Source organism: Astyanax mexicanus, chromosome 9, assembly GCF_023375975.1.
Source record: "Astyanax mexicanus isolate ESR-SI-001 chromosome 9, AstMex3_surface, whole genome shotgun sequence".
Taxonomy (NCBI): domain Eukaryota; kingdom Metazoa; phylum Chordata; class Actinopteri; order Characiformes; family Acestrorhamphidae; genus Astyanax; species Astyanax mexicanus.
This window is the reverse complement of record NC_064416.1, coordinates 24,792,645-24,819,959: the sequence shown is the minus strand read 5'-3', so window position 1 is coordinate 24,819,959 and position 27,315 is coordinate 24,792,645. Positions and strand designations below refer to the sequence as shown.

General features: G+C 36.8%; 1 protein-coding gene across 2 annotated transcripts; it reads left to right on the top strand.

Moving 5' to 3' along the window:
* The first annotated feature begins 2,372 nt into the window (after positions 1-2,372).
* On the top strand, positions 2,373-25,041 carry asz1 (ankyrin repeat, SAM and basic leucine zipper domain containing 1). Of its 2 annotated transcripts, none has more exons than XM_007255962.4 (13): positions 2,373-2,633; positions 4,073-4,172; positions 4,569-4,691; positions 8,404-8,518; positions 16,707-16,818; positions 17,257-17,391; positions 18,061-18,182; positions 18,311-18,383; positions 18,559-18,615; positions 19,848-19,960; positions 21,289-21,394; positions 23,127-23,240; positions 24,558-25,041. In XM_007255962.4, the coding sequence occupies exons 1-13, from the start codon at positions 2,535-2,537 to the stop codon at positions 24,708-24,710; spliced, it is 1,422 nt and encodes a 473-aa protein (XP_007256024.2). In that variant the 5' UTR covers positions 2,373-2,534; the 3' UTR covers positions 24,711-25,041. The 2 variants fall into 2 exon arrangements, with proteins under 2 accessions (XP_007256024.2, XP_022535411.1); XM_022679690.2 differs by having other exon boundaries at positions 2,520-2,650.
* The last annotated feature ends 2,274 nt before the right edge of the window (positions 25,042-27,315 follow it).

Here is a 27,315-nt window from a genome sequence, read left to right as displayed (position 1 = left end):
TGAAAACAACTGACTGTTCTCACTCAGTTCCAACTATTTAAACGTACAGAACAACAATTTTGGTTCTTTTACATACAGAACCCTTCAATGAGTCCAGGTGTGATCATCACAGGCGTGCCCTCAGCACACCCTTCATGTCATCATAAACTGCTGGTGCAATAATTTCATAATTCATTTAACAGTGTATTGTTGGCACTGAGTAATTAGCAGGTAAGACCTTCAAAGAAGGAAATGCGTTCTGCAGAAGTCATCAACTTCGAACCAATTTAGTCTGGAAGATTGTAGATACCAGGAATGCTATAAGCCAGAGGTTCCCAGTTGCAGTCATTTGGAAGTCCAATTACCCCACCCAGTCCTTAGTTTTATCCCTCACTGCTTAAAATCTGGCTTTTTTCTGGATGGCCAGCTGGTCTTGAGCAAGATTTTTTAGCAGTACTATTGCCTGTAATGCAACACTTGCACTCAGAGCAAAACCCAGAGACCCAGCTCAGAAATGTCAGATAACAGGCGATATCACCTTGGGAGTGATGTGTGGGGAGAGAGCGCCATCTACCCACCCAGAGAGAGAGCAAGGATAATTGTGCTCTCTCAGACTCTGGATGCTGATGGCAAGCAGCATTACCTGAGATTCGAACAGGCAATCCTTGGATCATAGCGGTAGCAGAAGTCCATAAAATCAATAGATTATTATACTAATCTGCTAAAACAAATAGTGTCATATTACTTCTTTTAGAGATGTCACAGAAACCAACACATTTGCATGAGTTGTGCTGCAGATTAGCTTCACCCTTTCATGCTGAAGTTATAAGAACTGTTTTTTTATTCAGGATGGATGTTTGAATATATATAATTTAAATGTATGTAAATCTAAAGGACACATTAACAAAACAAAGTGCCTAGTATATTTTTAACAAGACAACTATATTTACCATTATTGTGTTGGCTGCAGATGTCACATGGCCTCCACTTTTCCAGCAGTGAACACACACATACACACAGCGATATATGACAGGACTTAAGGGGCCTATCAGTGGCAGCTTGCCAAACCTGAGTATTGAACCTACAGCCCTGTCATTAATACCCCCTGCACTATGACTACTAAGCCACTACTGCCACAAATTTTGTGGGTTAATGAGATGGTAATCCTGACTACTTTATACTGCAAAAATTATAATAATAATAATAATAATAATAATAATAATAATAATAATAATAATAATAATAATAATAATAATAATAATAATACTGAACTATTTAATGATATACAATCTGGCAGATTTCATATTCTAAATTAGAGCAGTTTATAGCAATAATTAATTATTGTTTATTACATCATTGCTCTGTGATCTGGAGCACATTTGGATAAGGCATTTGAGTGAGATGTTTTCTTAATGCTGACTCACTCTTTCTCACCTAGAAGGCAGTGTAGTGATGAAGGTATCTGTATCTGAAACAAAAAGAAAATAAATATGACCAGATGTTCCCAAAGTCTTTACAGCCCACTGTTAGATATGAATGTTTAGCTGTGTTCAGGGTGTGAATTAAATGACAACTAGTTTTTCTTCAGGGTGTAAATGGAAACTGGAAGTGTTTTGCTTGTACTGTAATGTCTACAGCAGGGGTCACCAACATGGTGCCCGCGGGCACCAGGTAGCCCGCAAGGACCTTATGAGTAGCCCGCAGGCCTGGTCTAAAAATAGCATTTTTGTTGCTATTCTTTTTTTTTTTAAATCACAGTTGCATTGATGTAATTTTAGATTATATTACATTAATATTAGCTTAGAGATAGCCTATAGTTTATATATTATTATACAATATAATGTAATATAATATGTAATATTATATTAAAATATAATATAAAATGTAAACACTTGCAGAGATTTATAATAATAGTGTTGCCTATTGATATCTGTGTCTTCACATAGATGAATGTCATTAATTATTAATAATAACATATAATTAAAGGTAAATTGAGAAAATTTGTAATTTCACGAGTGTGTATCAAACTGGTAGCCCTTCGCATTAATTGGTACCCAAGAAGTAGCTCTCAGGTTCAAAAAGGTTGGTGACCCCTGGTCTACAGTATGTAAATTATAAATCCATTACCCCAGCTGATGTGGCACAAAATAACATCATAAACAATATATTATACAGCAATGTAATCAATTACAAAAAATACAAAAAGTCCACAAGTACACCTGGATGTAAATGTCCTGTCGCCCTGCCACCTCTGAATTTTCACCTTCGACTGGATTTTTAAACAAGCCCAATTTGGTGGGAAAACCGCGAACCTGGCAACTCTGCTTGCAGCTACACCACACACTAAACCACTGGCCGCAGACATGACCTGTTTTCTAAAACCCCGCCTATTATCAGCACATGCGAAGTTCGGCTCGTCTTCAGCAGTAGCACAACGCAAACACAAGTGGTGGTCAGCGTCCAGGAGAGCGGAAAGCAGCGCGGCATACCGCTGGCGATGTGAAAGCGCCTTTATTAAGGCCCGTGTTTAATTATCTAGCGTTAACACGCTCAATATGATAGACTACGGCTTTCCTGCGGGTGACGAGAGTGATGGGAGTAATGATGAATGGGACACAGGGTATACCAGTGGTAGCAAGAGTCCAAATTCTGAGGTTGTGTTTCATTTCAAGTGAGATATTTAACGTTAAACACTATTTAACTAGCGCCAGCTAGTTAGCTAACGTAGGCGTTTTTGTGTAGGTTAGCATAACCACATGCCTCTTATGTGATGTTTTGTGGTTAATTTATGTTATTTAGAGCTTTACAAGTTTTACGGAATTCACAGAAATTATCACGTTATTTAAGCTAGGTAAATAACAAAGTTACCTAGTTAGCAAGCTGGCTAACTAAATAACCCACCTAACTAGCCAAGTAACCGGCGAATAAGCGATCTAGCTACCTAAATAACCCAACTAACTAGCTAAGTAACCAGTAAGTAACAGAGCTAGTTAGCTAAATAACCTAGCTAGCTAGTTAACTAAACAACCGCTAAATAAACGACCTAGCTAATTACCTAAACAACCGCTAAATAAACTAGATAACTAAATAACCGCTAGCGAAATAACATCGATAGATGGCTAAATACCCACTTTGTAACTAGCGTAGTTGTCTATTTAAATAACCGCTAGGTTAAATAACCCAGTTAATTAGGTTAGCTAGCTAAATAACCGCTAATTGCTCTAGCTACGTAGCATGGGTTATTTAGAGAGCCACTACATAACCTTAACAGCTAGTAACTAAATAACAGTTAATCAAAAAAAAAAAACAGTTAACTAGGTTAGCTACCTCCAAGTACCAATTACCGCCAAGTAACCTAGCAAACTATCAAGCTATCTCTGTAATTTCCACTTTTTCACAACATGTGAATTTGCCCGTTGTTCTTTATTTGATAATTCCCTAATACAAATTCTCCAAAACGACTTCATCTCTTTACCTTGAGAGCTAAACTGAACGTTGAACTAAAAACTTTTCTACTGCCGTTCCAACTCCGCCACGTCCGCCCTGATCTGGAATAGTGGACTTGTATACAGATTTTGGATAATTCAGTTGTATTTGTACAGTCGTAGGAGTCTGAATAAAACTGGTCAAAGCTCTCCCATAGGAATACATTGAAGTTTGGCCATATAATTTCAACCAAAAATTCAAGTTTTTTTAAGGAATGGATTTTGGACATACAGACATCAAATTCAGCACAGTCGTAGAACTTACAGTATCATTTTTGCTTTATGGTTTATAACTTTATCTGAGGCATGCGTTTTACTAAACCATTAAATAATTTTCCCCAAAATTCTTTGGACTACAACATTGTCAAATTGTTGTAGCAACCAATGTAGGAAAAGTTTTGTAACACTTCAAACCAAGAACTTTATCATATTAACATCTTAGCAACCACCTAGAAACACTTAAGCAGCAAACACCTGTATCACAGCAACTCTGCTAAAGTGCAGTAACAATGGCAGTTTTACAGGAATTCAACACTCATGTTACATTTACAAAGAAAGCATAATAATTTCAAAAAGCCTTCCAAACAACATGTGCACTTTGTTTCCAGGTTTCAGGGTCAACTTTACCCAGTGATGACAATGTTTCAGTTTTGAAAAGAGCCATTTCTGCAGGGGATGTCAATCTTGTGCAGCAACTTCTGGAAAGTGGTTAGTATTCTCAATTTTGCCAAATACACTGTATGACATAAGTGCTCTGGTGAAACACACATAGAGGGTGATATTCTCTATGTCAAAACATTATTAATAGAATTGGTCTTGCAAGTGGCTAGAACCAGCTTCAGTACCTGACCTCATTAATTGCAATAACTACTTTGTCTTCTGAAGAGAAACAGAATAACAATTGATTTTAAAATTTTATGTCCTGAAAAAGGGTTTGGAATTGTTAATTTCAAATAAACACACAGCTTCCGATTGTACTTAATTTGTTAGTTTTTTTGTCTCAGTTTGTCTTAAACTATTAATACTGCTTGATTTGTCTTTTTGTGGTCTTTCCCTACCTTATGGCCTGTGCTCTTCACCAAGTGTTCTTTAATTTCTTTTCAGGAATGGATGTGGAGACAAGGTTGGGCTTTGGATGGACTCCACTCATGTGTGCTGTCCATGTGTCCAACTATACCCTGACCCAGCTGCTGCTGGACCATGGTGCAAGTGCAAATTTCAGCAGAGGTAAACCTCTACACTTATCCTACAACCTTTTTCATATTTTTGATTAAATCATTACGTATGTTTCGGTTGGCAAAGTGTTTTTAAAGCTCTTAACAGTGTCACTGATTTTTTGTAGCTGCTGGTTTACCATAGACATATATATCTTGGTAAGGACATACATAGAAATGTTTTTAGACTAAAATGAGCATTGTGCTGTTGGGATTGCTGAAGATAAATTAGCAAATGAAGCACTTGAAAGTGATCATAACCATAATGTTATGTGTTTGATTCTGGACCTGTCATTATTTTTAGTGATGGGACGATACACTTTTTTAAATTATTTTTTTTAGCTCCGATCCGATTTGATATAAAACTGATATAAAATTGCCGATACTGATACAAATACAGATACTTTTAGTTTATTATTAGTACTATGATTAAGGTTACATAATGAGGCTGAAACAGACCACACAACCCTTTGAGGAGTATACACAAGTGCATTTAATGTAAATGCATTTTAAAGGAATTTATTTGACACACCTTATATGCAAATACACAATAGTTGTATTTAAAATAAATGTTTTAATTTTTATAAAATATATATATATATATATTTTAAGTTAAACATTAAGTACAGGGCTATAGGCTATTTTTTTGCACTGGTTGGGCAGGAGACTTTTATTTTGACAGGTAACGTAGTGGATTAGCTGCAATAGCTAACGGCTAACCGGCGACGCTAACTGTAACGTTATTTCTGAGCTGAATGAATCACTGTTTTTTAAAACCATTGATTTCTTACTGCTGGTTAGAGTTAGTAGGGTTTGTTGTTTGATATTCGATGTGGATTATGGCTGTAGTTCACTTGAGTTAGTTACTTATTACATTCACAAATTCAGATTAACATACTGTAGATCTTAATGGAGATGGCTAAAGGCTAATTGGCGATGCTAACTGTATGTCTAAACTAAATGAATCGCTGTTTTTAATTAAAGATGGGTGTATTTGTGCTGGTTAGTGTTTGTAGATCCTGTGGTTTTATACTATATGTGGATTATGACTAGTTTTCTCCAGTCTGTAGTTAATACCTTCACAACACCAGAATGCAACTGCTGTCAGTTCAGTGCTAGCTATGCTAACAGACTGCTGTTGTTAATCTGTTCACCCCTCGGACACTGAATCCGGATCAGTGATGTTTCGTGTTAAGGTTACGTCCAATTACGTCAATATCGGCCCGATACCGATATTGTATCGGATCGGTTCCATCTCTAATCATTTTTTGCTGCCTTGTTTTTGTTTTCAAGGAATAAAAGAATAAAAAAGGGTTGAACCTATATTAACATTGATTTTATTTTAGATGCTGTCAGTTCCCTGTATTTCTGGGAAGGGGAAAAAGTGATTGTACAGTGTGTTATGCCCGATAGATTAGATCCTTTTTTTATTTATTATTTGCTGTATTATATTAACCCAGGGTTGAGTTACTGAGTGTAGCAGGGAGCTTTAAAAGAGGAAGTGGATGCTAATACAGATGCATATTATAGCCACAACTTGGAAAGAGTAAATGTGCCATTGTGTGTGCATGTGAGAGAGAGAGCACACGAGAGCCTAAACTTCAGCATCAATGAAAAAGTAATCACAGTGTTGTATCGACTTGTTGCCTGCCAGTGTGAATGCAGTTTTAACCTATGCACACTGCATGGGCATACTTAGTTCACACATGCAGCAGTCTATCCTAAAGCTAGTAACTGCATGTAAAAAAAAAAATCTAAATATGTTTCAATTGTTGTAGTTAATGTGTTGTGTTATTGACATGCTGAGTGGGGCATTGCTTGGAATCAATACACAATGCTTGTGCCAGTATCTGTGATTTTAAAATAAAACCCTGTTTCAGTGTTTTGTTTTTGTGATTTCATTCATACTAACCTTGCGTCAACAAATTTGTTGCAAAAACACATAAACAATTAGTTATTTTTTGGATGTGTTTTGTTAATTTATTCTTTAAAAAACTGATACAATGTTACCAGCAGCAGGCTTTTTTCCACCCTAAAAATGTTTTATTTCACAAGTTGATTACCAGTTTCTGAATAATTTTTCAAGCTTCAAAAGTGCTAGGAAGGAAGTAAAAGATGGTGCTGTCACTTTGGCACTGCACCAGATGGCCTTCCTGTGACTCTAAACCTTTCTCTGGAGCTGTTGGAGATAATAGGATTTTTGTAATGGCCGCAAGGAAGGAACCCTGCGATATCAAATCAAGAGCACGGCGAGACTTTATCCTTTAGGGGTCGAGAGCTTGCTTTTCATTAATACTTTCTACATTGAAGTAGGCGTGTGCATATTCTTTTAATTTCAGTCCATGTGTCAGCAAAAAGATGGCAACCAAGCAGAGCTTTCTTCGGTGTGCTTCATCTGACATTACTTAATGGCCGTGACGCAAAAGAGGAACTATTGAAAACATGCGATTAATCCACGGGTGTGTTTTCAGTTTACACGTCACGTTTCTGTTTCTCTTAAAAATTGAACGCATCTGGAGATCGCTGTAAAATAGGATGTTGGAGGCAGAGTGAGTGAGTGAAGTAATTTAGACAAATCCACCCCATCCAGTGTGCAGAGTGGGGGGGGGGGGGGTGTTGATGGGTCGACTGGGGCTGCAGGCTTTGAAAGGAAATAATTAAATGTGAAAGCAGCCGCCACTTCCTAGCTTCCTAGCCTGTGTTCTGCTTACAGAGAAAAGAATGCTGAAGTGATTGATAACGCCAGTACACAGAGCGTGATGCTGGCGTCATTGCGTTGGCCCAACAATGGCGCTTTATTTATTTTCCTGCTTCACCGCAGACGCAACTAGACTGAGTCTGCATCCTACCCCTAACCAGCAGTGCTCCTGTAGTCTAAACCCACCTCTAATCACAGCAAATAAACCTGCAACATGACTGTTGTTTCCACACATCAACACAGCGTCTCAATTACCATATGGAGTCACGTGGCTAGGTTTTAAACATTGGACTAATTGGATTTTACTGTAATGGGAAGCCCTCGGAGTGGGAAGTTGGCACTGAACTGTAACACACTTCCTTCTGCAGTACTCTGCATGATCTTCTGCTGTTTTAAATTTGAGATTTGCTTTATGATTTTATACTCATTGCTGTTGCTGAAGTTTTACTAGCAGATTTAATTGGATCTGGCAAACAGCAACATGTGATGCACTGTATGTTGTGAGGTATTCCTCCTATAACCATCATTAAGGATTTCTGAAACTTGTGCCATAGTAGCTTTTCTGTTGGTTCTGACTTTGTTTAAACTTCGGTTTCCACACATATGACACAGCAGAGTATAAGTCTGTGCAGATTATGTCATAGAGACCATTGTCATTAAAGATAGCAGCATGACATTTTTTTTCACCTTATTTCACATCATCTCATCTCAAACTTTTTTGTGTTACCAGTAAATAGAATCATATTGTATGTAAGGTATCATTATTTCTTTTAAGAATATTGAGATATGACTTACCCCCCTGCTCAAACTAATATCGATAACTGGGGTACCTTTTCTTTAGTCTTAATAACTGAACTGTGATGCTGAGATTTGATGGATGGTTATGCTTGGGTAGTTGACTGGGCATTGACACACTCAGTCAGGAACAATGTCTGTCCTGTTTTTGCTAGCGTATCATCCATTTACAAACCGATTTTATAATGCCTTTGCCTTTTTCTTTTTTCTTTTTTTTATTCATTGCACCCAGATGATTATACAGTACTGATGGCTGCATGCACAGCAAACTCTACCACTGAGGAGAAAATCGCTAAGTGTGTAGCTCTACTGCTGAATCGCAATGCCGACCCCAACATCTACACCAGGTAGTGTGTTTTTGTGTTCTGTAGTGTGTGGTGTAATGACATGTTTTGCCAGAAGGAACTGATGTGTAGTGTGTTAGTTTATTAATTGAGTGCACTGATAAATAAGAACTTACTATATATATATAAAAAAGGAAGTTGGTTGACTTTGGGTTGGCCAAAGGAGGGTCCGAATAGTTGAAGGAAAATTTCTTTCTTATCTGCTTAACTGGTTTGTGCCAGATCTGGTATGGATCCACATGTTGGTCAGCTCTGCCAAGTAAGACCGTAAGCTACAGATCAGGCAAAAACAAGGAATGCAGACAGGAAAGGAGTCACTGAGAACAAGGTTTTTACCATATTGTTAAGGAGGTAAAACTTTACGAGAACATTTACACACCGCTTGAACATCAGTTAACTCAGTTTTAGAGGCTTTTAAACTACAATTGGAACACTGCATTATTTTGTCATGGGTTTGGTTGCTGGGACAACTTGTCTGTTTTAGTACAACAAACATAAAAATTGATTTTAGAATAAAAATATTGTGTATTACCAAAAACTGAACTTATTCTTTTTTTTGTTTTCTAGTTTCCTACACATGTCGCCATGCTTCTGTCTTTGAGCACAGTATATTTGGTTAGAATATACTATGGACAAGGCACATATATAGTACATGTACAAGATAATGTATATTTAAACCATTTAAAATCTAAATACAATACAAGGGTGCTCTGCCAGACTCACTTACCCTGTGTTTTTGAAAACATGGACACAGTCCCTAGAAAATTCCACAATGTATGATGTCTACAGACTAGTTGACCTTCCAATTAGGACTGTGTTTTAGCAAGAACATAGCAATACAATGCACATCATGATACAGGGGTTATGATTCAATACATTGTGATATATTGCGATACACTATCATGTTTATAAAATTGGAATAAAAGAAATGTTTACTTTTTTTCCCAAACAGAACAGTTGGAATTTAAACGTGTTACCATGCTGCACTTACCTAGGGTGTACATTTTAAGAATTAAGGTATAATTTTTTTGTACTAAATGATTTTGAGTTTCAGGAAAAACTCAGGTCATGTCTCAGATCTCATGTAATTAAACATCAGTCCAACCCCCATAGACCAAAAAGCCTAGGGAAATCGGTATATAACCAAAATCTTTCATTTAATGGCAATCATTGTAGTTTGTTAGCTAGCTGTTTACAGTATACCACCTGTATGACTTTCAAGAGGGTGGTCATGTTCCAGACATGGCTTAAAAGATGGCCCTCTCAGCCATTACTTTCTGAAGTATTCAGATATTTCATTTTCCGTTTTGTTTCGTTTGAGGGAAAATGTAGGGGAAAAAAGTAAGGAAAAAAAATCCATGTATCACCATCCATGGTGTCAAAAAGAACTATAAATGGCGAAATGAGTTTATCTGCAAAGCAAAAATATAATAAATGATAAAAAGATATTTTTAAAGGAACACATTTATGGCTAAATGAGCTGAAATACATCAGATCTGTGTGTAAGGTTGTCTGCTTATGAGCTTACAGTAAGCTCTCTTACAAACATCCAAATAGAAATGCCGGTTAGATAATGTTGGAGACAAGGTGGTAGTGGGGTACTTGTGTTGCACCCAGGGACAGTAAGCATTCTTGAGGCTGGCCCCCAGCTGCTTATCATCTGCTTTTAAAGCTGTGCACATGACCCAATGTCAACAGCCATGTTTCTCAATTGACTGGTAAGAAAGTGATTGTATCCTGTCCAGACAAAATATTTGAAGAACAGTAACAAGATCCAGAGGGAAGTGGGTAAGTGATGGGTGTTGTCAAACACTGCCCCTCTCCCCACCAGCCTTCTGAAGACTGTGCACTTGTCTGACATTGTGCAACAGCTGCATTTCCATAAAGAGTCTGGTAAACAAAGTGCAGTGTGCTTGCAACAGAGCAGACAAGCTGCATGCCTGCTCTAATTCCTGTAGGGTTTTTGATGTAGCATTGATTGGTCTGAAGGCCTATTTAGGCATATACAGCTCTGGGAAAAAAGAGACCACTTAAAAATTTAGTTTCTTTTATTTTTCCCAAATTAAAAACCTCTAAAATAAAATCAAGAGAGATGGATGATCACAAGCCATCAAATCAATCTAAACCGCTTGACTTTTTGCACCAGGAGTGGCATACAGTTATTACTATTATTATTATTTTTATTTATTTTGGAATTTGGGAGAAATGTTGTCCATAGTTTATAGAACAACAATGTTCATTTTACTCAAACATGTACCTATAAATAGCAAAATCAAATCAAAAACTGAAGTGATGTCTTATTTTTTAAGAGCTGTGTATTTTGCTTGTCAGTTCTGTTGCAAGCACACTTCATTTTATTCATCACACTAGTATAATGTATTCATAATAAAATACTATGACGGAATGCTTTTATAGAATTCTTTCGATTTCGTACATTATACAAACAATAGAGAAAAGAAAATAGAAGAAAACTAGTTTTGTGAGCTCATGCTCTGAAATCAACACATTTAAAAAGTTTGCAATTTCTGTAATCAGAATTTTGAATTGTTTGTCCACAATGACCAGATGTATGTTTTGGAGGAGTTAAAATGAGGCCTTCAATTACAAGAACACTAAACCATTAGTGTTAGGCATGGATGTGGTAGCATCAAGCTTTGGTACTGGTACACTGCACAGAGTGGATTGAAGAAGAAAGAAATAGGACTATGCAGAATTCTTTAGCATTACCCCAGTCCCGTGGACATAATTGGTCATTGTAACAGGACAGTGACCCCAAACACGCATCAAAGGTGGTTACGGAACAGATAAAGTATGTTAACGTTAAGCTTTTATTTATTTCCCCAAAGACTTTGTACGTTTGGTTACCTATCCATCCAACTGCAACTTTACATTTATCCAAATAAAAGGTGTGCTGTGTTTATATTTTAGACCCTGTGTTAATTTCAGAAAGTCTATGAAAAAAAAGAAAAACCAATTTAATTTTTAATGAATGTTTCATGTTCATTTTTCTCATTCTGTCTCAATAAAGAGCAATTAAAAACAATATTGCCACGCCTTCATGTCCATGTTGAGTGCAGCTGTAAATATTTATTTGTAGCTGCAATAAAATCTGTATGTACTACCTCTGAGCAATATCACAATATTTATCATTATTGACTTTGTCACATTACAGTAATGTAAAAACATTTTATTTGTTTCTTAAATTGTAAATTTTATTTATATGATCCCGGTAATGACTACTTTTAATCTTACCTGAGAAGCAAGTACAATGAAAACAGGCTACTTTGCCATTAACCAAGGCATTAAATCGGGGCTTATTAGGTTATAAGACTATTAAGACTATCAGATATTGTTATCTGATTTCCTTCACCTGTTATTTACACAGAAATGTGTTATTCAGGTCACATAGCCTGACTGATTAATTGCTCTGTGTGCATGCTTCATATAATAGTAGTTGTTTGTAAAGTGTGTTAGTTTTTAGTCTTGGTCTGTTTTTGTATAGAAGATTTAAAACCTCTGAGCTTGCAACAATTCAGACTGTTCTTCTCCCTAGTTCCCTGATGGTGGAACAAACTACCTACCACTACCAGACCATGACTGTCCCGTGCTACCTTAAAAAAACTCCTAAAGACTAAGCTCTTCAATGAGCTCTCTCCTAACACCTCTAACAAACTAACCACGTCTAACCTCTTTCCCTGACCCCCCTCCTTTTTCCAATCCTTTCTTCTTTCATTCCACTGTTACCCTTCTGGATCTATTGGTTGTACCATCATTTGTATGTTGCTTTGGATTAAAGTGTCTTCTACAATGAGTTTGCTACAATATAATGTAATGTTAAAAGCCTGCTAAATAGTCCGGTTCTACATGTGCCTTGTAATAAATGTTCAGTAGCTCTTTTGGTGTGAAGCTATTGCTTTCCCCAAATGGTCTCACACCATCAACAACAGTCCAAAGGACACAGTTTCACACTCTAGCCTGTTGCCTGTGTTTTTTTTTGCCTGCTAGCCCATGCTTGGCATTAGGCATGGTGCCCTTAGACTCAAGCCGCTCCCCCAGAGTGTGATATGCTATTGACAGTGCTATTCTATGTACTTCCTTTCTCACTATTTACTTTCATGACTACTGTAGATTGAGTAATGTTTAATTGCAGCGTCATATTACTACTCTTCTCATGTTTTGTCTGCAGAGGGAAGAGCAAGTGATAAAAACAGATCCAGGAAACACTTGGTTTAAAGTTCAGCTGATAACAAGAGTTTTACCTGAACAAAAATATCTTACCATTTTGCCATATTTGACTGTGTAGGAGTTTAATCAGTAATCCCGGACGCAGCATTGAATTAAAAAAATGCATGTTCTAAATTGTTTTAAATTAGGGGCACAAGTTCTCTCAATTTGGTGAAGGTGAGTTTGGTTTATGCAATACTGTGTCATGCAGTACTAGCATTTTGGCACTTGTACATGCCCAGTAGCACCTTTTACAATTCCAGTTTTCATGCGTAGACCGCTTACCAATTTTACAGTTACCAATAACAAGGAAAGGAGCATAAATGAAAGGAGATGACAGCCAATTGCCAGTAAATTGTGGTCAGGATTGTTTCCCAACTTTCAGCTCTGGAATTAATCATTAAAGATGATTATAGATTTCTTTATTAATATTACAGAATTCTCTCTGTTCAAAGTAACTTTAAGCAGAAAAAAGGCACGGTATTATTTACTAATGCTATACTAGATTTTCAGATATGTAAGTTTAAGTTAGATATTAAGATTTAGCTCATTCCAATGCTAACTGCTAACTGTTGAATTTAAACACTGGAGATGGAAAGAAAAAATAGTGTTTTGTCACTGAAATATTCAGTGATGGGCATTATATATCATACTGCAACCAGCCAGCAAAGACACTAGTCTATGCTTTTTTTACGTTTATTGGGCCGGTTCTTTGAATCAGTCTTGTTAATAGCTGACAGACAATTTTTTTTATATACAGCTTTCTTTCCTAAGGAAATTTCAACAATAATAAAAGTTCAGAATTGCTTTGTTTACGGCACCGTTCACACTCACTGTAAGAATAACTTTAGAATGATGTTTTAGTCACAGTACACCTAAAAACACACTGCTAAAAACAAGAAAATACATGCAGGCCTAGTTTTGTTGGACTGCCATGTAGAATCTTTCTTTCGAAAAAGGTAGTGTGGTGTAAAATATGACCTATATTAAATTTCTTGTATCATTCCATTTGACTCTGTCTAGTAAAACAGACAAGCGATGCTCTCAGTGCTGAAGATGTTGACCATATATTTACTAGTTTTTGAAAGAGAAGAAACAGAACTTTTGGCTGGTCTATTCTAATACTGTGATAGCGATGCTAATCCAGTTATAGCCAGGCAGAGCAAGGTCAGTGGCCAGCACTGTAACAATGCTATATTTGCTGTAGCAATGCTGATGCCACTGAAGCAATGCTAATGGCAATGCTAGCACTGCAGTAGTTATGTTGTGCTAAATTGGCCGCCTGCTGCAAACTCTGTAGTAGCGGTGATGGGCCAGGCCAGTTGCTACCACATGCTACAAATGCAGGACAATTAAAGGCCAGTCCTTGCAATTTCCTCTTTTAGATCCCTAAAATGACCTATTGTTAGTATATTTAGCCTAAGATATAAATGGTAAGAACTTCTGATTATCCACCCACACAAGCAAGTGACCTAAAAGACGATTCTGATGAACAAGGATGTGTTTGCCAGTTTAATCATATTCTATAAGTGAGTCATTTATATTCTCCTTTATCCTCTTGTGACATGTTATTCACCAGTAGGTGGAGTTTCGTCAGTACTGTGTTTGCCTTGTCCAGGGTTTTGGTTTTATTGATTCTGCAAACGTACTGATTGTTTGCCCCCCTGCCTCAAAGACAACCCTGGGAAAACGTGCATTGAAACCAGCACACCTTTGTGTTCCGATTTGTCACTAAAGAGGAAGTGCATACCTAGCTGTGAGATAGTGTCATGTTGAGGAATAATGGTGCCCTCGCTTACCTGTACATGACGTGCTGTAGGGCTCAGGTATGAGGATTGTGCGCCTATTCTCTGGGAAAATGTCAGTTAATGTGATGAATGACTTGAGTACATTACCGGTGACCCTTCCTACTTTAGTCACAGAGACCTTACCATTCTGTGTAATGTTTAATTGGAGCTTTTGCTTTTCATCGTGCTCCCATAATTATTAGCCATCTGGTTTCATTGACCACACAAACACAAAAATACACTTCATTTATAGTTTTTCAGTTTTTTTCATAGTTTCTCAGAAATTCTTTGTGCCAGCTCTGAAAGAGTGGCACCAGTTTTAGTTTTGTTTGCGTTCAGTTTTTTTTTTTTAATCTAGGAGGTGCCTGGTAGGTGATTTAAGATCCTGTTTATGAAAGAACTCTATGAAAGCTGAATTACATTAAATAATATGTACCTGTACCTAATGATGTTCACCTGTTTGTTTATGTTTTTCTGTTTTTGTTTGTTTGTTTTTTGCAATTGTTTATCTTGCGTTTGATTATTATGTGATTTTTTTTTATATTGTTTGAATTAAATGTGTCCAAACTGAGTCTAAATCTGTGTTTCTTGTGGATTGATCTTAATGTTATTTTTTTGTTTTACAGTTCACAAGGATAGTTTTCTTGGTGATTACTAATGACATTAAAAGTATTCTATTGTTTTCTTTTGTTGTATTTGTAGTTAATGTGGCTGCTAATAGGAAGAGTGATTGTGTTTGGTGGATAGTTCTAAGGAATATTTTTAAATCATAGTTTTGTAATTGTGTTTTCTTAAAAAAAAAAAGACAAGACAAAAATATGTAATTTATACAATGGAAAACCTGCAAAAAAAAAAAAACCCTGCTCTTGTGCCAAAACTTTAATTTTGTTGAGTTTTTCCCAAAAAATTGTTTTAGTTTTGCCCAAAAATGTATTTCATGCCTAGTAGTATATTATTTTATTGTTACAACATTTTCTTATAATGGCCATTAAAAAAAACTTGGCTTGGTGGTTTTACAGGCTCTAATATATCATGTGAGGGAAAGACAGAAAGATTTTCTGTGGCTTAAGTGTCCCAGTGGTTCAGGTTAGTGGTTCAAAGTTAAAACCCTACTCCTAACTATAAATGGTCAGAAAATGAAACATCATAGTATTCCACAGGCATCTATAAAGGGCTTTTACAAAATGTAAGGTTTCTCCAGCAGGGAGCGCCATTAGCTTTGAAGTCACTTTTGTTTGTCATTAACCATGATTTTTCATTAAAATAAGCTCACAGTCTCCTGAAACTAGAGATAAAATATTTAATTTCTTAAAAGTGTTGACTGGTTTATTATGGATATGCATTGCAATTGTTTTCTTCAATTGTATACTTCTTTTTCTCATCACATTTTTTTCCAGCTTACTCCTTTTCACACTGTTTTATATCCAGATTGGTTTGTTGTTTGAGCACCCCTCTTTTGCACAGTGGTGCAGCTAATACACTAGTAATCCTCAATCAAATATACATTATTGAGTACCACAGATAGTACTTTGTAAATCTTCAGCAATACCCTGATTACCATAGCAACTGCTAACAACACATTTGCAACAATTACGATACTTCACCTGAAATACCAAAGCAACCTTAGCAACATTTACTTTAGCACCCATCCATCAACCTGGAATACTCAACAGCTACCTGTCAACTACTAGGTATACTATGTAAAACCTACCTAACAAAAACAATTTCACCCTAGTGGCCGCATAGCAACAGCTTTCCTGGAACTACCTGGAAGTGGAAATATTTTCATCAGTTAATTTAATACAATTTTGATTATATATTTCAAACAATATTGGTTTTTTTATGGTGGTCAGTATGATGGATATTTTCAGAATTATTCTTTTTTTTTAAACATCTGAGAAGTTAAAATGTGGGAAAAAAGATCCAGTTGTGGCACATTTTATCAAAGAAATATGCATACAAATGACCTTTGTTCAGCATTCATAGGCGCTCAGCTGTAGTGAATCAAATTGTGCAGAACTAATTATTTTATTTAAACATTGGCCCTCCTACATCCAGACCTAATTTGGTCACTGCTCTGCAAACCCAGTAGAGGGATAGAATCTGAGACATTCGGACCTGACTGCTTCTTCCACACAGATTGTTAATATGCCCAAATTTTGCTTTTTACCCCTACATAGGAGCCGCATGACGTGCCTGATGTTGGCTGCCAGGGACAACTACTCTCATTTGATCAATCTGCTGGTATCTCATGGAGCTGAACTGGACTTTCAGGATGATAGCGGCCACACGGTACGTCAAACACCAGTAATGCATTTCCTCACACAAACGGGTGTTATCTAGTTAGTATTTGAAATATTTGCAAGCGTTACCACACAGCTTTATCAGAACTGCAGGAAAAAAATAGATCTTTTATAGAAGTGTTGGATGCATGCTCAAACTTGAAGTTGATAAAGGGACAGCTTGTCTCTGATAAGGAATGTGATATAGCTGTTGCTGAAAGGAAAGATCATCATTGTACCAAGGCAGATTAATATGTAAATCTGAAAGCCTGTTTGTTATTGTTGTCCCCCTTTATTGTAGCATCATTAATTCTAATTCTTTTTAAGGCCTGTATCCAATCAGTCTAAGCATTAATAAGGAATACAATCCAGTAGACTCATGTCGGGTACGTGTTCTGTGCAAAAGTCATTTGCCAACATTTGTGACCAAATATGTTTATTAAATCAGGCGCTAATGTTGGCTGTGCAGTATGGACACGAAGGAGCAGTTCTAAAACTTCTTCAGCTCGGAGCTGACAAGTCCATCAAAACCAAGGCAGGCAAGACAGCAGCTGACCTGGCCAAAACATGGAAACATACTCAGGTATTTGACCTGTGGCCTTAGGCCTTATTTCACCTCATCTGTCAAGTGGGACTTAAACCTAGCAGCTCTTGTTTAGAATACAAGTATCTCTATCCAACATCCAACACTAAAAGAATGAATATTGTATTTAACTGTTTCAGACTGGGTTTTCAGTAATATCATTAATTAAGAAATTTAGGTTAGAACTTTAGCCTCTTACCTACTGTACAGTAGCTTTCAGAATCTTTTTCAGTTTACCTTGTATCACTTTTACCCAGTAAAGTGTTAACTGCAAAATGTGGTTTGTCTGTTTTACCTAAAAAGAATTACTTCATCTGGTGACAAGTAGGCATGTCCTGTTCAGGTTATTTAAAATAATTATTATAATTTATTTTAATTAATCTCCTGCGCTACCTTACAATTTTTAAAACCTTCTTAATTACCCTTTTGTTACAGTTTATTCGGCTTTTTTTACTCATTAAATAGTCATCTAGAGCTTTTTTATCATTGTGGACACAGCTAAGCATTTTCTTCATTTTTACAGCTTCCTAGTTTTTATGAATGTGTGAAAGTAGAAATTTTACACAAATATATGCAACAATATTTTTCTTATTTAAAACAGTGTTTCCAACTGTGTTTAATATTTAAACTGAAAGGCAATTCACTAATTTCAAACCTATATTTTAACAGCTCTACAAGATTCTTAACTCCCCACGAGATCATACTACTAATGGAGGGCTGCCCTCTAAAGCAGAAACAGTGTTTAAATTTCTCAACAGTAACCTCGAAGCTCCATCTGTCTCCAAAGAGAGGTACAGCCACGCATTGTTCTGACTGACTGTGACTAATGCTGTTATGCCCCCTAGTGGTGGTGGGAAAAGATGACACTTGATGAACAGTAATACTAAATAACTAGAAGTGTGTTCTCAACTTCTTGCAGTTCTGCTAAGCTTTGTGATATTGAACTTCTGCTGCATGGGCTGAACCTGGAGCACCTCTCTGATGTCATGATGGTTAGCATTCTCTTCCCTATTTTGCTCTGGAGGGCCTTATTGACATGAATTTCAGTTAATGTTTGTAAACTGCACCTTTGCATCAAATCATTTTTATGATGCAGGACCATGAGTGTGTGCAGTTTGTTTCTACACAGTATGAATTTAGTGTTTTTTTTTTTCACAAACCTTTTAGGATAATGATATCAGCTGGAGCTACTTGTTGACAATGGAAAAGGCGGACTTAGAAAAGGTAATCTTGCGCTGAATGACACAGTTTACAAAATATAAAATATATGAAATGTGAGCAATTAAATGCTTAAACCTAGATAAACTCTTGTAAAGTGTCTGATGTGTGGGTGGTCCCACAAATAAATGTTTCATGCCACACCTTGATAACATTCCATGAACTACCCCAAGCAGCAATGGCTCAGAGGTTTTGGAAGTGTCTGGGGAGAATCCAATGCAAAGATCGCTGTTATGCGGGCTTAATGATTGATGGAGTGTTGTAGTAATGGGGGTGGTTGAGGCACCAACTAGAATCATACGGCTTCTTTAGGATGTTGCAATGCTCTTTCCCTGCTCTTCCTTCATACAGCTCTTGGGGAGTTTAAAAGGTTAGCTACCATCTGGGTTTATCTGCATTTCTAGACTAAAGCTAGCCCAGTGTGTTGGTAGAGTAGCCAAAATGGCATTGTGTGTTGGTGATTAAGGTCTCCACAGGTCTAAATGACCTTAGTATTTTTCAGTGTGTTCTTGCCCGTCCTGTCTATATATTGTTGCCATCATGTAAAACCTCCTACTTTACATAAGAAGAATGTAAAAAGTAAAATAATAAAACGGACCTACATAAATATAGTTTTACTGTTTTACCCCTTAGATGTTTTTCCTTGTATAGCTTATATAATGGCCTGTTTGTTTGTTTGTTTGTTTGTTTGTTTCTTCATGGTGAGTTTGTAGCCAGGAATATTGTTTAACCAGTAATTGGACCTAGTCAGGTGTCTTTATATTACAGTCACTTGACACGTTTACTGCACCTCCATTTCACTAATTGTAAAAATACAAACACAAACAGCCTTTATGCAGTTATTCAATTAAGATTTTCGGTATTCACTTCAATGATCCTAGTTAAAAGGCTGAATTATATTAAATTATATTGAACGTTATTTTATTTATAAAAGCAATAAGGAAAAACATTCAAGTTGGTAAATACTTTTATAGACACTTTGTATAAAATTGAAAACAAAATTTCTAGTCAATATAAGAATGTAAACATTATGATGAATCGTTTTAAACTACTTTGAATTTATAATATTTCATTTTAGCACTATTACTACTTAAATTCTAACTCTTGTCTGATTTTTGCTGTCAATTCTAGAGCTGTTAAATTATCTCTTTTCTTTTTTTAGCAATAACAAAGCTATTATATTCTGTAATATTCTATTGTTTTATTCTACATACACTTATTTTATTTTTTCTGTATAGATTGGAATTACAGACCCTGAAGACCTAAAGAAGGTTCTGAATGCTGTTCAAGAGATCCACTCTGACAGAGTAGATGTGGACACCTTGAGCAAGCTTGAAAATATAGATAGTGGGTAAGACTTATCTCATTAAGCTTGACTTGTTTGTTTAATATTTAAAAATGTTTATTAACTACATCTAATCTGAGACACTCTTTGACGATCCCAGTCTCCAATGGAAGTTTCCTCTTAGACTCAATGTCTACCTTTGTAGAAACCAGATTCTCATTGTTTGAAGTGGGATGACAGTGTCTTTTCGAGGTTCTCCACAGGGCTGTCTTAATGGTTTAAGCTCTAGTAATGATTTGTAAAGTGAGGAAGGAGCGAGCCCGATTTCTTTGTGCTCCAAGTTTTGACTGATGGCTGTGAGCAGTTGGTCCAACTGCCATGTCTACACTTTATGAGACTAATCAATCTGTGATTTTCTTTATTCAAACCTGAGGATGTACTGTAAGGGCACAGGGACACGCACTAAATCCTGCATTTAAATCCTGGTTTGAGAGGTAGTCTGTAAACACACAGTAAAGGGATATAGAGTTAAGGTGAAATCTATGGCATGGCTTGGTTTCCTGGCTAATGGGATGTATGTAAACACAAGCGCCACCCTTTCAAGTTTAAAACTTCATATATTACCTGTCTAAAGAAGTTGTTTCCTTGTAGTAATTTACTGTATTTAACACTGTAAACATTGAATGATTGTAATTAGGTATGAATATATATATAGAAGGATATAAAAGTATACAATAGTGAGATATTTAATATTTTAGAGCATTACCTTTCCCCCCTGTACACGTGAACTGACTGTAGGAGGAGTGTGTGTGTGATGCTTGTTGGGACGGTGGCTCTTACCCAGCACTTAGTCGTCCTGCGAGAGCCTATCACTCATTCGGTCAAAGAAAAACTAACAAAGCAACGCTCAGGGCCCATCTCTCCGTCTTGGGGGAGATAGTAACTCCAGCGAGTCTGACAGTGTTTACCACAGCGTCTGACAGAGTGTTAGGAGAAGAAAACGGCTGCTTGGGGAAATGCTTTGTTAAGATAACGCTATCAACATCTTGCTGGGTATCTGTCAGCCATTACAGGGGTTTGACATGGTAAGTGATGGAAGAAGTGCATCAAGAAGTGCTTCTGTCACCAAGTGAATGATCTTGTTCACCAGTGATTGAAATAATAATTATTTGCATGTGCTTACTGTTTAATTAGGGTGCAGGGACAAAGGTGAAGTGCAAAGTGTAAATGTATGTTAGTGGGATCCCTTGATGAGGGATTTAAATTAGAAAAGACCTTAAATGCATACATAAAGCTGATTATCTCCTCATTACCTCCCTATCTAATGTCTCTTCCCACGTTTTTCTTTAGTTTCTGCTGAAAGCTTATTGGCATGTGTTGCTTGCATTCCTCAGGAGTGAGGAGCTGTTAAACTTTCTGATCAGCCTGAGACAGCAGTGCTGTTACCTAAGTGAGGCAGTACAGGACATCATCAGCAGGTTCCCCCACAGCCCCTCGGAGGTGTGCTTACACTCACACAAGATCTGTTTTATCATTCAATCAACTAACACTCATGGGCATTTATAGCGTATGATATTTCCATAGAATTACGTTTTATACACCTTATTTTTTATTTAAGAACTGTATACCGAGGTCTGTCTGCTGGAAACAGATGTGCAGTTGATGTCTTTCTCTTGGCCAGTGTACTATGCCAAGCCATCATTTTATTTATAAATTAATATATGTGAGCCATTCTGGGACAGTGTGTAGTCCACAGCTAAAACCACAGCCATGTATCTTTTATAATAATTGCTGTAAGAGCTAAATTGACATAATTGGGCTGTGTGCCCACTAAACTCTGTTTGCAGACTCTGATTTACAGATTTATTGGCTGAAACTGGTTATATTTCACAGTCACTAAAGAATACCGTGTCACTAAGCAGAATGGTAACAGGCTATTGATCCACTGACAAAATACAGACTTCCTATATTTATACATTATTTAAGTACTGAATCAGGGAACTGTAATTTGGCTGTATGATAATTCACATTTTTATCATTATCACGATGATAATTGCAGATCAAACTGTTAACTCTCATTACATTGCCAGCATTCAGCAACAGCGCTCACAACTACATCTTAGACTGGGAAAAGTTAGTGCGACCAAAGTGCTGAAAAAATGCTAATCTGCTCTTAATTTGTCATGTTTCACATTAAAGGTCACCTTCCGTCGTTTTTTCTTTCATTTTAAAATGTCTAGTTGTGGTCTCTAGTATGAATGAATGACATGTGAGCCGTTTTTGTAAAAAAAAAGTGCTCAGGTGTCTCTGTATAGCTCTTTTTTAATGGACTGTTTTAGGGGTGTGTCCAAAATGACCGGATTCCAGCTTTGCTCATGAATATTCATACATGCAAACAGAATGCAAATATCTCTCCTCTGATTGGCTAGGAGCACTGCGACGCCCCTCCGCCGCTCTGCCGCTCACTGCCTCCCACCTCCTAACTGATGAGCGGTGATGTTGCGTCGCTTCAGCTCCGCCTCTGGGAGTTTCGAGCCAAGGTGGGCTGGTCTGTGAGTTTCTGCCTACGTAGGCAGAAAGATAATTCAAAATTCACCCGTTTTTCGGAGGGGGGGAGGGGGGATTTCTTTGCTTAGCTCCTGCAGACAATGGGGGCTGCAAAACAGTTTAATGTGCAGGTGTACACATTCAACTCGGAGAGACCTACTGTATTCCACAAAAAACAAGAAAAATCGGATTTTCGCGGAAGGTGACCTTTAATAACGATGTATGCAGATTATTATTATTTATTTATTTGTATTTTTTTTTGCAAAATATTTAAATATCACCTCCTAAAAATGTTGATTCGTTGCCTAAAAAAAAAAAATAAGCAGCAGACATACCAACAAAGCACAATCCATTTACCTTAGCATTGCTGGCTTTTACTCTAGTCTTACCACAACAGTACTACTCTAGTCACTTGTTTAGCTACATGAGCAGTGCAATTTTGGTCATATGTTTACCTCAGGAGTGCAGTCATTATGTATGTGTTACGTAATAATTCAACCTCAACAATGATATTTTGGTCTGGTAAGTGATGCTGAATGAGGCTGGAGGAGTGTGGGTATTACTTATTTGGTCTGTTCATTTATATTCGGTTGACGATATCTATTTTACAAGTAAACTATTTAAAGTTGTCAAAGTAATATGTGTCTGGCAGTCCAGTATTTCTATGTTGTTCTTGGCTCCACAGCTTGTTCTGACATTGGATCCAAAGAAGGAGGCTCAGGCCATTTGCACAGAGCTAGTGGCTCAGACTGGAGACCTCCAAAAACAAGTGACCTGTCTGAAGGACCTCCTCAGCAAGGTCAGCAACTTCCACATTTCTTTGTGCATTAGCATTGCTTGGACTGTCCACTGAGGACAGAGGCTGACAGCAGAAGGCTTTGCAGCTCATAACTCAGAAGCAGTGCAGACTCTTCTGTAGAGAAGGGGAGTGTGAAGGGTGGGCGCTGGCAGAGGGCAGTCAGGATGCCCTCTGTGTCAGACTGGAATTTGACAGCAAATGCAGGCCATGTGGATAGACTGGCAGCGTGCCTTGAGGAGATGCGAGCCGATGTGGTTTATCTTATCTGCTAGCGCTATCCAGGAAGACCATAGAACATTTCTACAGATCTCATCAATCTCACCACAGTGGGATAGGAAAAGCAGCCTGAGGGTGGAGGTGGTTGTTGCAGAGCTCAGTGCTGCTGTGTTGATCTGTCAAAGAAGTAGTAGTGTGTGGTAATATAGCCTAAAATTTGTCTCAATATTACGTTGTTACGTGAGTATTTTTTTTTTTTACAAATAAGTAAAAAAAGAAATGTATTACTAATGCTGCATTGTCTTTAAAACACAATGATTAGCCATAACTTTAACACCAACACCTCCAAGCAGTTTGTTACTTTTTGTTGGCAATTTGTTGTTTTTGTTGTGGAGCAGCAAACTAAATGTATTTTGTACTTTCTTACCCATTCCTGGCAATTGATTCCATTATTCCTACCTTTTTCCTCACATAGGGCACACAACATGAATATTTATGGTGTGGTGGGCATATTAGCATATACTGGAGAATACTGCACATTTCCAAGCTTGAAAGTTTCCTCAGCTATTTAGATGATCATTCATCAGTGCTGTTCCATAATAACCTCTTATAAGAATATTTTGAAAACTACAGTCTTACTAAACTTGGTATACAGTGCCTTGCATTGCAAGCACAAGAAATTACATCCACCAAATAATTACAGGAAATGTTGAACAAAAAAATTGCAATGGCCAAGTGAGAGCGTCCAGATATCAGTGTAATTCAGAATCTGTATAGAAGTTAGGGTCCACATGTATTATCTATTTAAACATCATCAAAATGTGCATCAGTCAGAGCCATTTCAGTGCATTTGGGGGCCCAAGCTAAAGGGAAATCTTTCTTTCTCTTCTGGCTTCCTGTTGGATAACTCCTCTTCATGACTGCTGAAGTTTTATATTAATATATATATAATCAGTGCAAAACATGGGTACTTTCAAAGGGTTTACCTATTTTCCCATTTAGAATGCATTTTTTTAGGGCAGAACATGTCCTATTTGCACCTGAAACCTGACACAGTTAGTCCTGAGTGTCATTATGTAAACTTGTGATGCTTCCTTTTAGATGGATCCCACTGACAACTTCCTGCAACTTCCTCTGCCTTGTCCCCCCACCAGCAAGAGGAGGAGAGTCCTGAATAATCTTACACTGGGTCTGCTTGGGACAGCTGCTGCTGCACTGCTACTGTTGTCAACAAAGTTCAAGAACTATTCCTGAGAATTATTCAAGTTTATCTTTTCAGTTTTCTGTTTCTGTACATATTTTATTGTTTCTTGCCCTAATGAGGTATTAGTTTAAATCTGTTAAAGACTTGTTGTTATGGCTATTTGAGTTGGGAAAATACAGTAGTTTTTCATTTTTCCTTCAGTAAAAACTGGTTTTCAGGTTAAATTTGTTGCGACCAGCGTGTTCTATATGTTACACAGGTTTCCTATCCACCTTATTCTGCACAATGAATAGGAGGGGGCCCTTATTGTTTACTTTGTGTTAAATCTTCCAATGCAGCAGTGGACCATTCATAAAGATTATAATCACAGAGATGAACATACTGAATGTGTGCTCAGTTATTTAAAGGGTGTCAGTAATTAGAAGAAGAGGAGTTTGCTTGAACGCATCAGGGTTTTGAACACAGCACAGAAAAATGTATGGATGCATGTTTTAAATTTAGCTCCTTCACCCACAGCGATGCAGTTCCTCTTTGAAAAGTGATAGATATGTTGGCTAACTACTGTAGTTAACCAAGTTATTCTCCCAAATAGCTGTAAACAAACACCCTGCTGAACTGTTGGGTTTCCATATCTAGCTATTTTATTATCAGTGTCCACAGCAGAAGCTACTTCAGACTGTTTACTATAAATACAATAGAACCAGAAACAATTTAATATGAAATATGACCGGATATTCTAACCATGAGAAAGAAACAATCTCTTTAAAAAGTGGGTGTGGCAGAATAGGTGGATAACCTGGCCTTTGAGAACAATGCTAATGAGAGTGTTTTTTTTTTTTTTTAAAGCAACACGCTGCTGTCTGTGGTGCTGAAAGGCTTTTTATTTGTAAGCTGAAAACAGAAGTGGCTTTGCATAGCTCTTCAACTTCAACCAATTATACATTTCTGATACCCAATTCCAAGTACTTAAGGTAAGATTTCCTGTTTTCGTTTGACAGTCATTCTAAAATACAGCCATATACAAGATCAGAGCCAGTACATAATCATTTTAGTGATTTGAGTTCAACAAAAAAGTGTTGAGAATGACCCACCTGAGTAATACCTGCTCTGTGGTGGTTCTGTTGGGTCCAGAGCATTGAAAAATAGGTAGACAGAAGGCTAACGCAGAGTCTAATTATAGAACTGCAAAATGTTCCAGTATGCTTGTTGGACATGTTTAAATGGGATTTTGTTGTCTTAAACTGGTAGCAGTGCTTACCTGGGACATAAAAATAGGAAATATTTTGGCTAGATTCACCATAGTACACCAGTAAACAGGAGGTCTGCAGAGCCGTCTAAAATCTAAAATTTGTTTCTCTAAAATAAAAAAAAATTAGGGTTCAGTGCATCTTTAAATCCATCTCCCAAAGTAAAAAAAACAACATTTAAAAACAAATGTTTTTAACTTCACCCAGATTTCTCTCTTTTTGTTTGCAGAATTATTTGTTTGCATACTGTTTTAACGGCTGAGTAATAGTTATTGGTAGGCAAAGAAGGCGTGTAAATTTAATGGTAATTGGTTAGAAAACCCCAGTTTTTTACAATATATTCTATGTGTAATTATTTTTTTTATTGCACAAGACTAGTTGTTTAGGTATGAAATATTGCTTTGACAGTAAATGGAGGGGTCACAAGCTTAGTGTAAACTATGTAAAAGCGTAATATTGGTAGGTATTATATGCCATTTTATTATTGTGAAAATGGTCTTTAAAATAACTTAGGGAACATACTGCTTAAATACGCAAACTGAGTAGCTCCAACAAGAAATTTAAAACCAAACTAAAAACATAGCACGTAGTGTGTCAACAGTCCTCTCTCCAGCAGCCATCTTGGATTCTGCATTTAAAAGGTTGGCTCCTCGCCCAAATTCTGCAGCCAAGCCTCCCATTGGTCAGCAGGTGAAAGAGTCGGAACCCAAAACCAAAAAACAGAACAAAGTGCTTGCACATAATTCTTTTATTCCGATTTTATATATATATATATATATATATATTTTTTTTTTTTTAAGTTATATTTCAGCAGTTTGTTACATTGCCTTTAAAGTTTCACAATATATTGTTATATATATATATATATATATATATATATATATATATATATATATATATATATATATATATATATATATATATATAAAACTCATGTATCGACAAGTCCTTGCCTCACACAGCCCTATCACATGTTCTTGCCTTAAAGATTGGTATTGATATTTTAGGGTTTATCTAAAACTTCAATAGGCTTTTTGACAAAAAAAATTGTTATCAGAAAATTATTATTGTGAGAATTGTTCTTTGGGGAACTAGATGGGATTCCCCTGTGGCAGGGGTTCTTATTCTTGGTTCTGAAATATTACTCTGGGTGGAAAGTGACACACTTACTTGGACATTATTGATTGATGGATTCAGTTCCCACAGTATCCATTGTAGATTTATTAGATCAATTAGTTAGGCGTTTTAAACAAGTTAATGGTGTCAGTGTCAGTCATAGTCTTGATCTAGTCTGCGTATTGACGACTACATGGCACTTTAGATTCTGAGCTAATGTGAAGTTCTGATGTCACCATGGCATGATCAGCTAGGACCTGTGGTTAAAGTAGTAAAAGCCACAGACATGCCG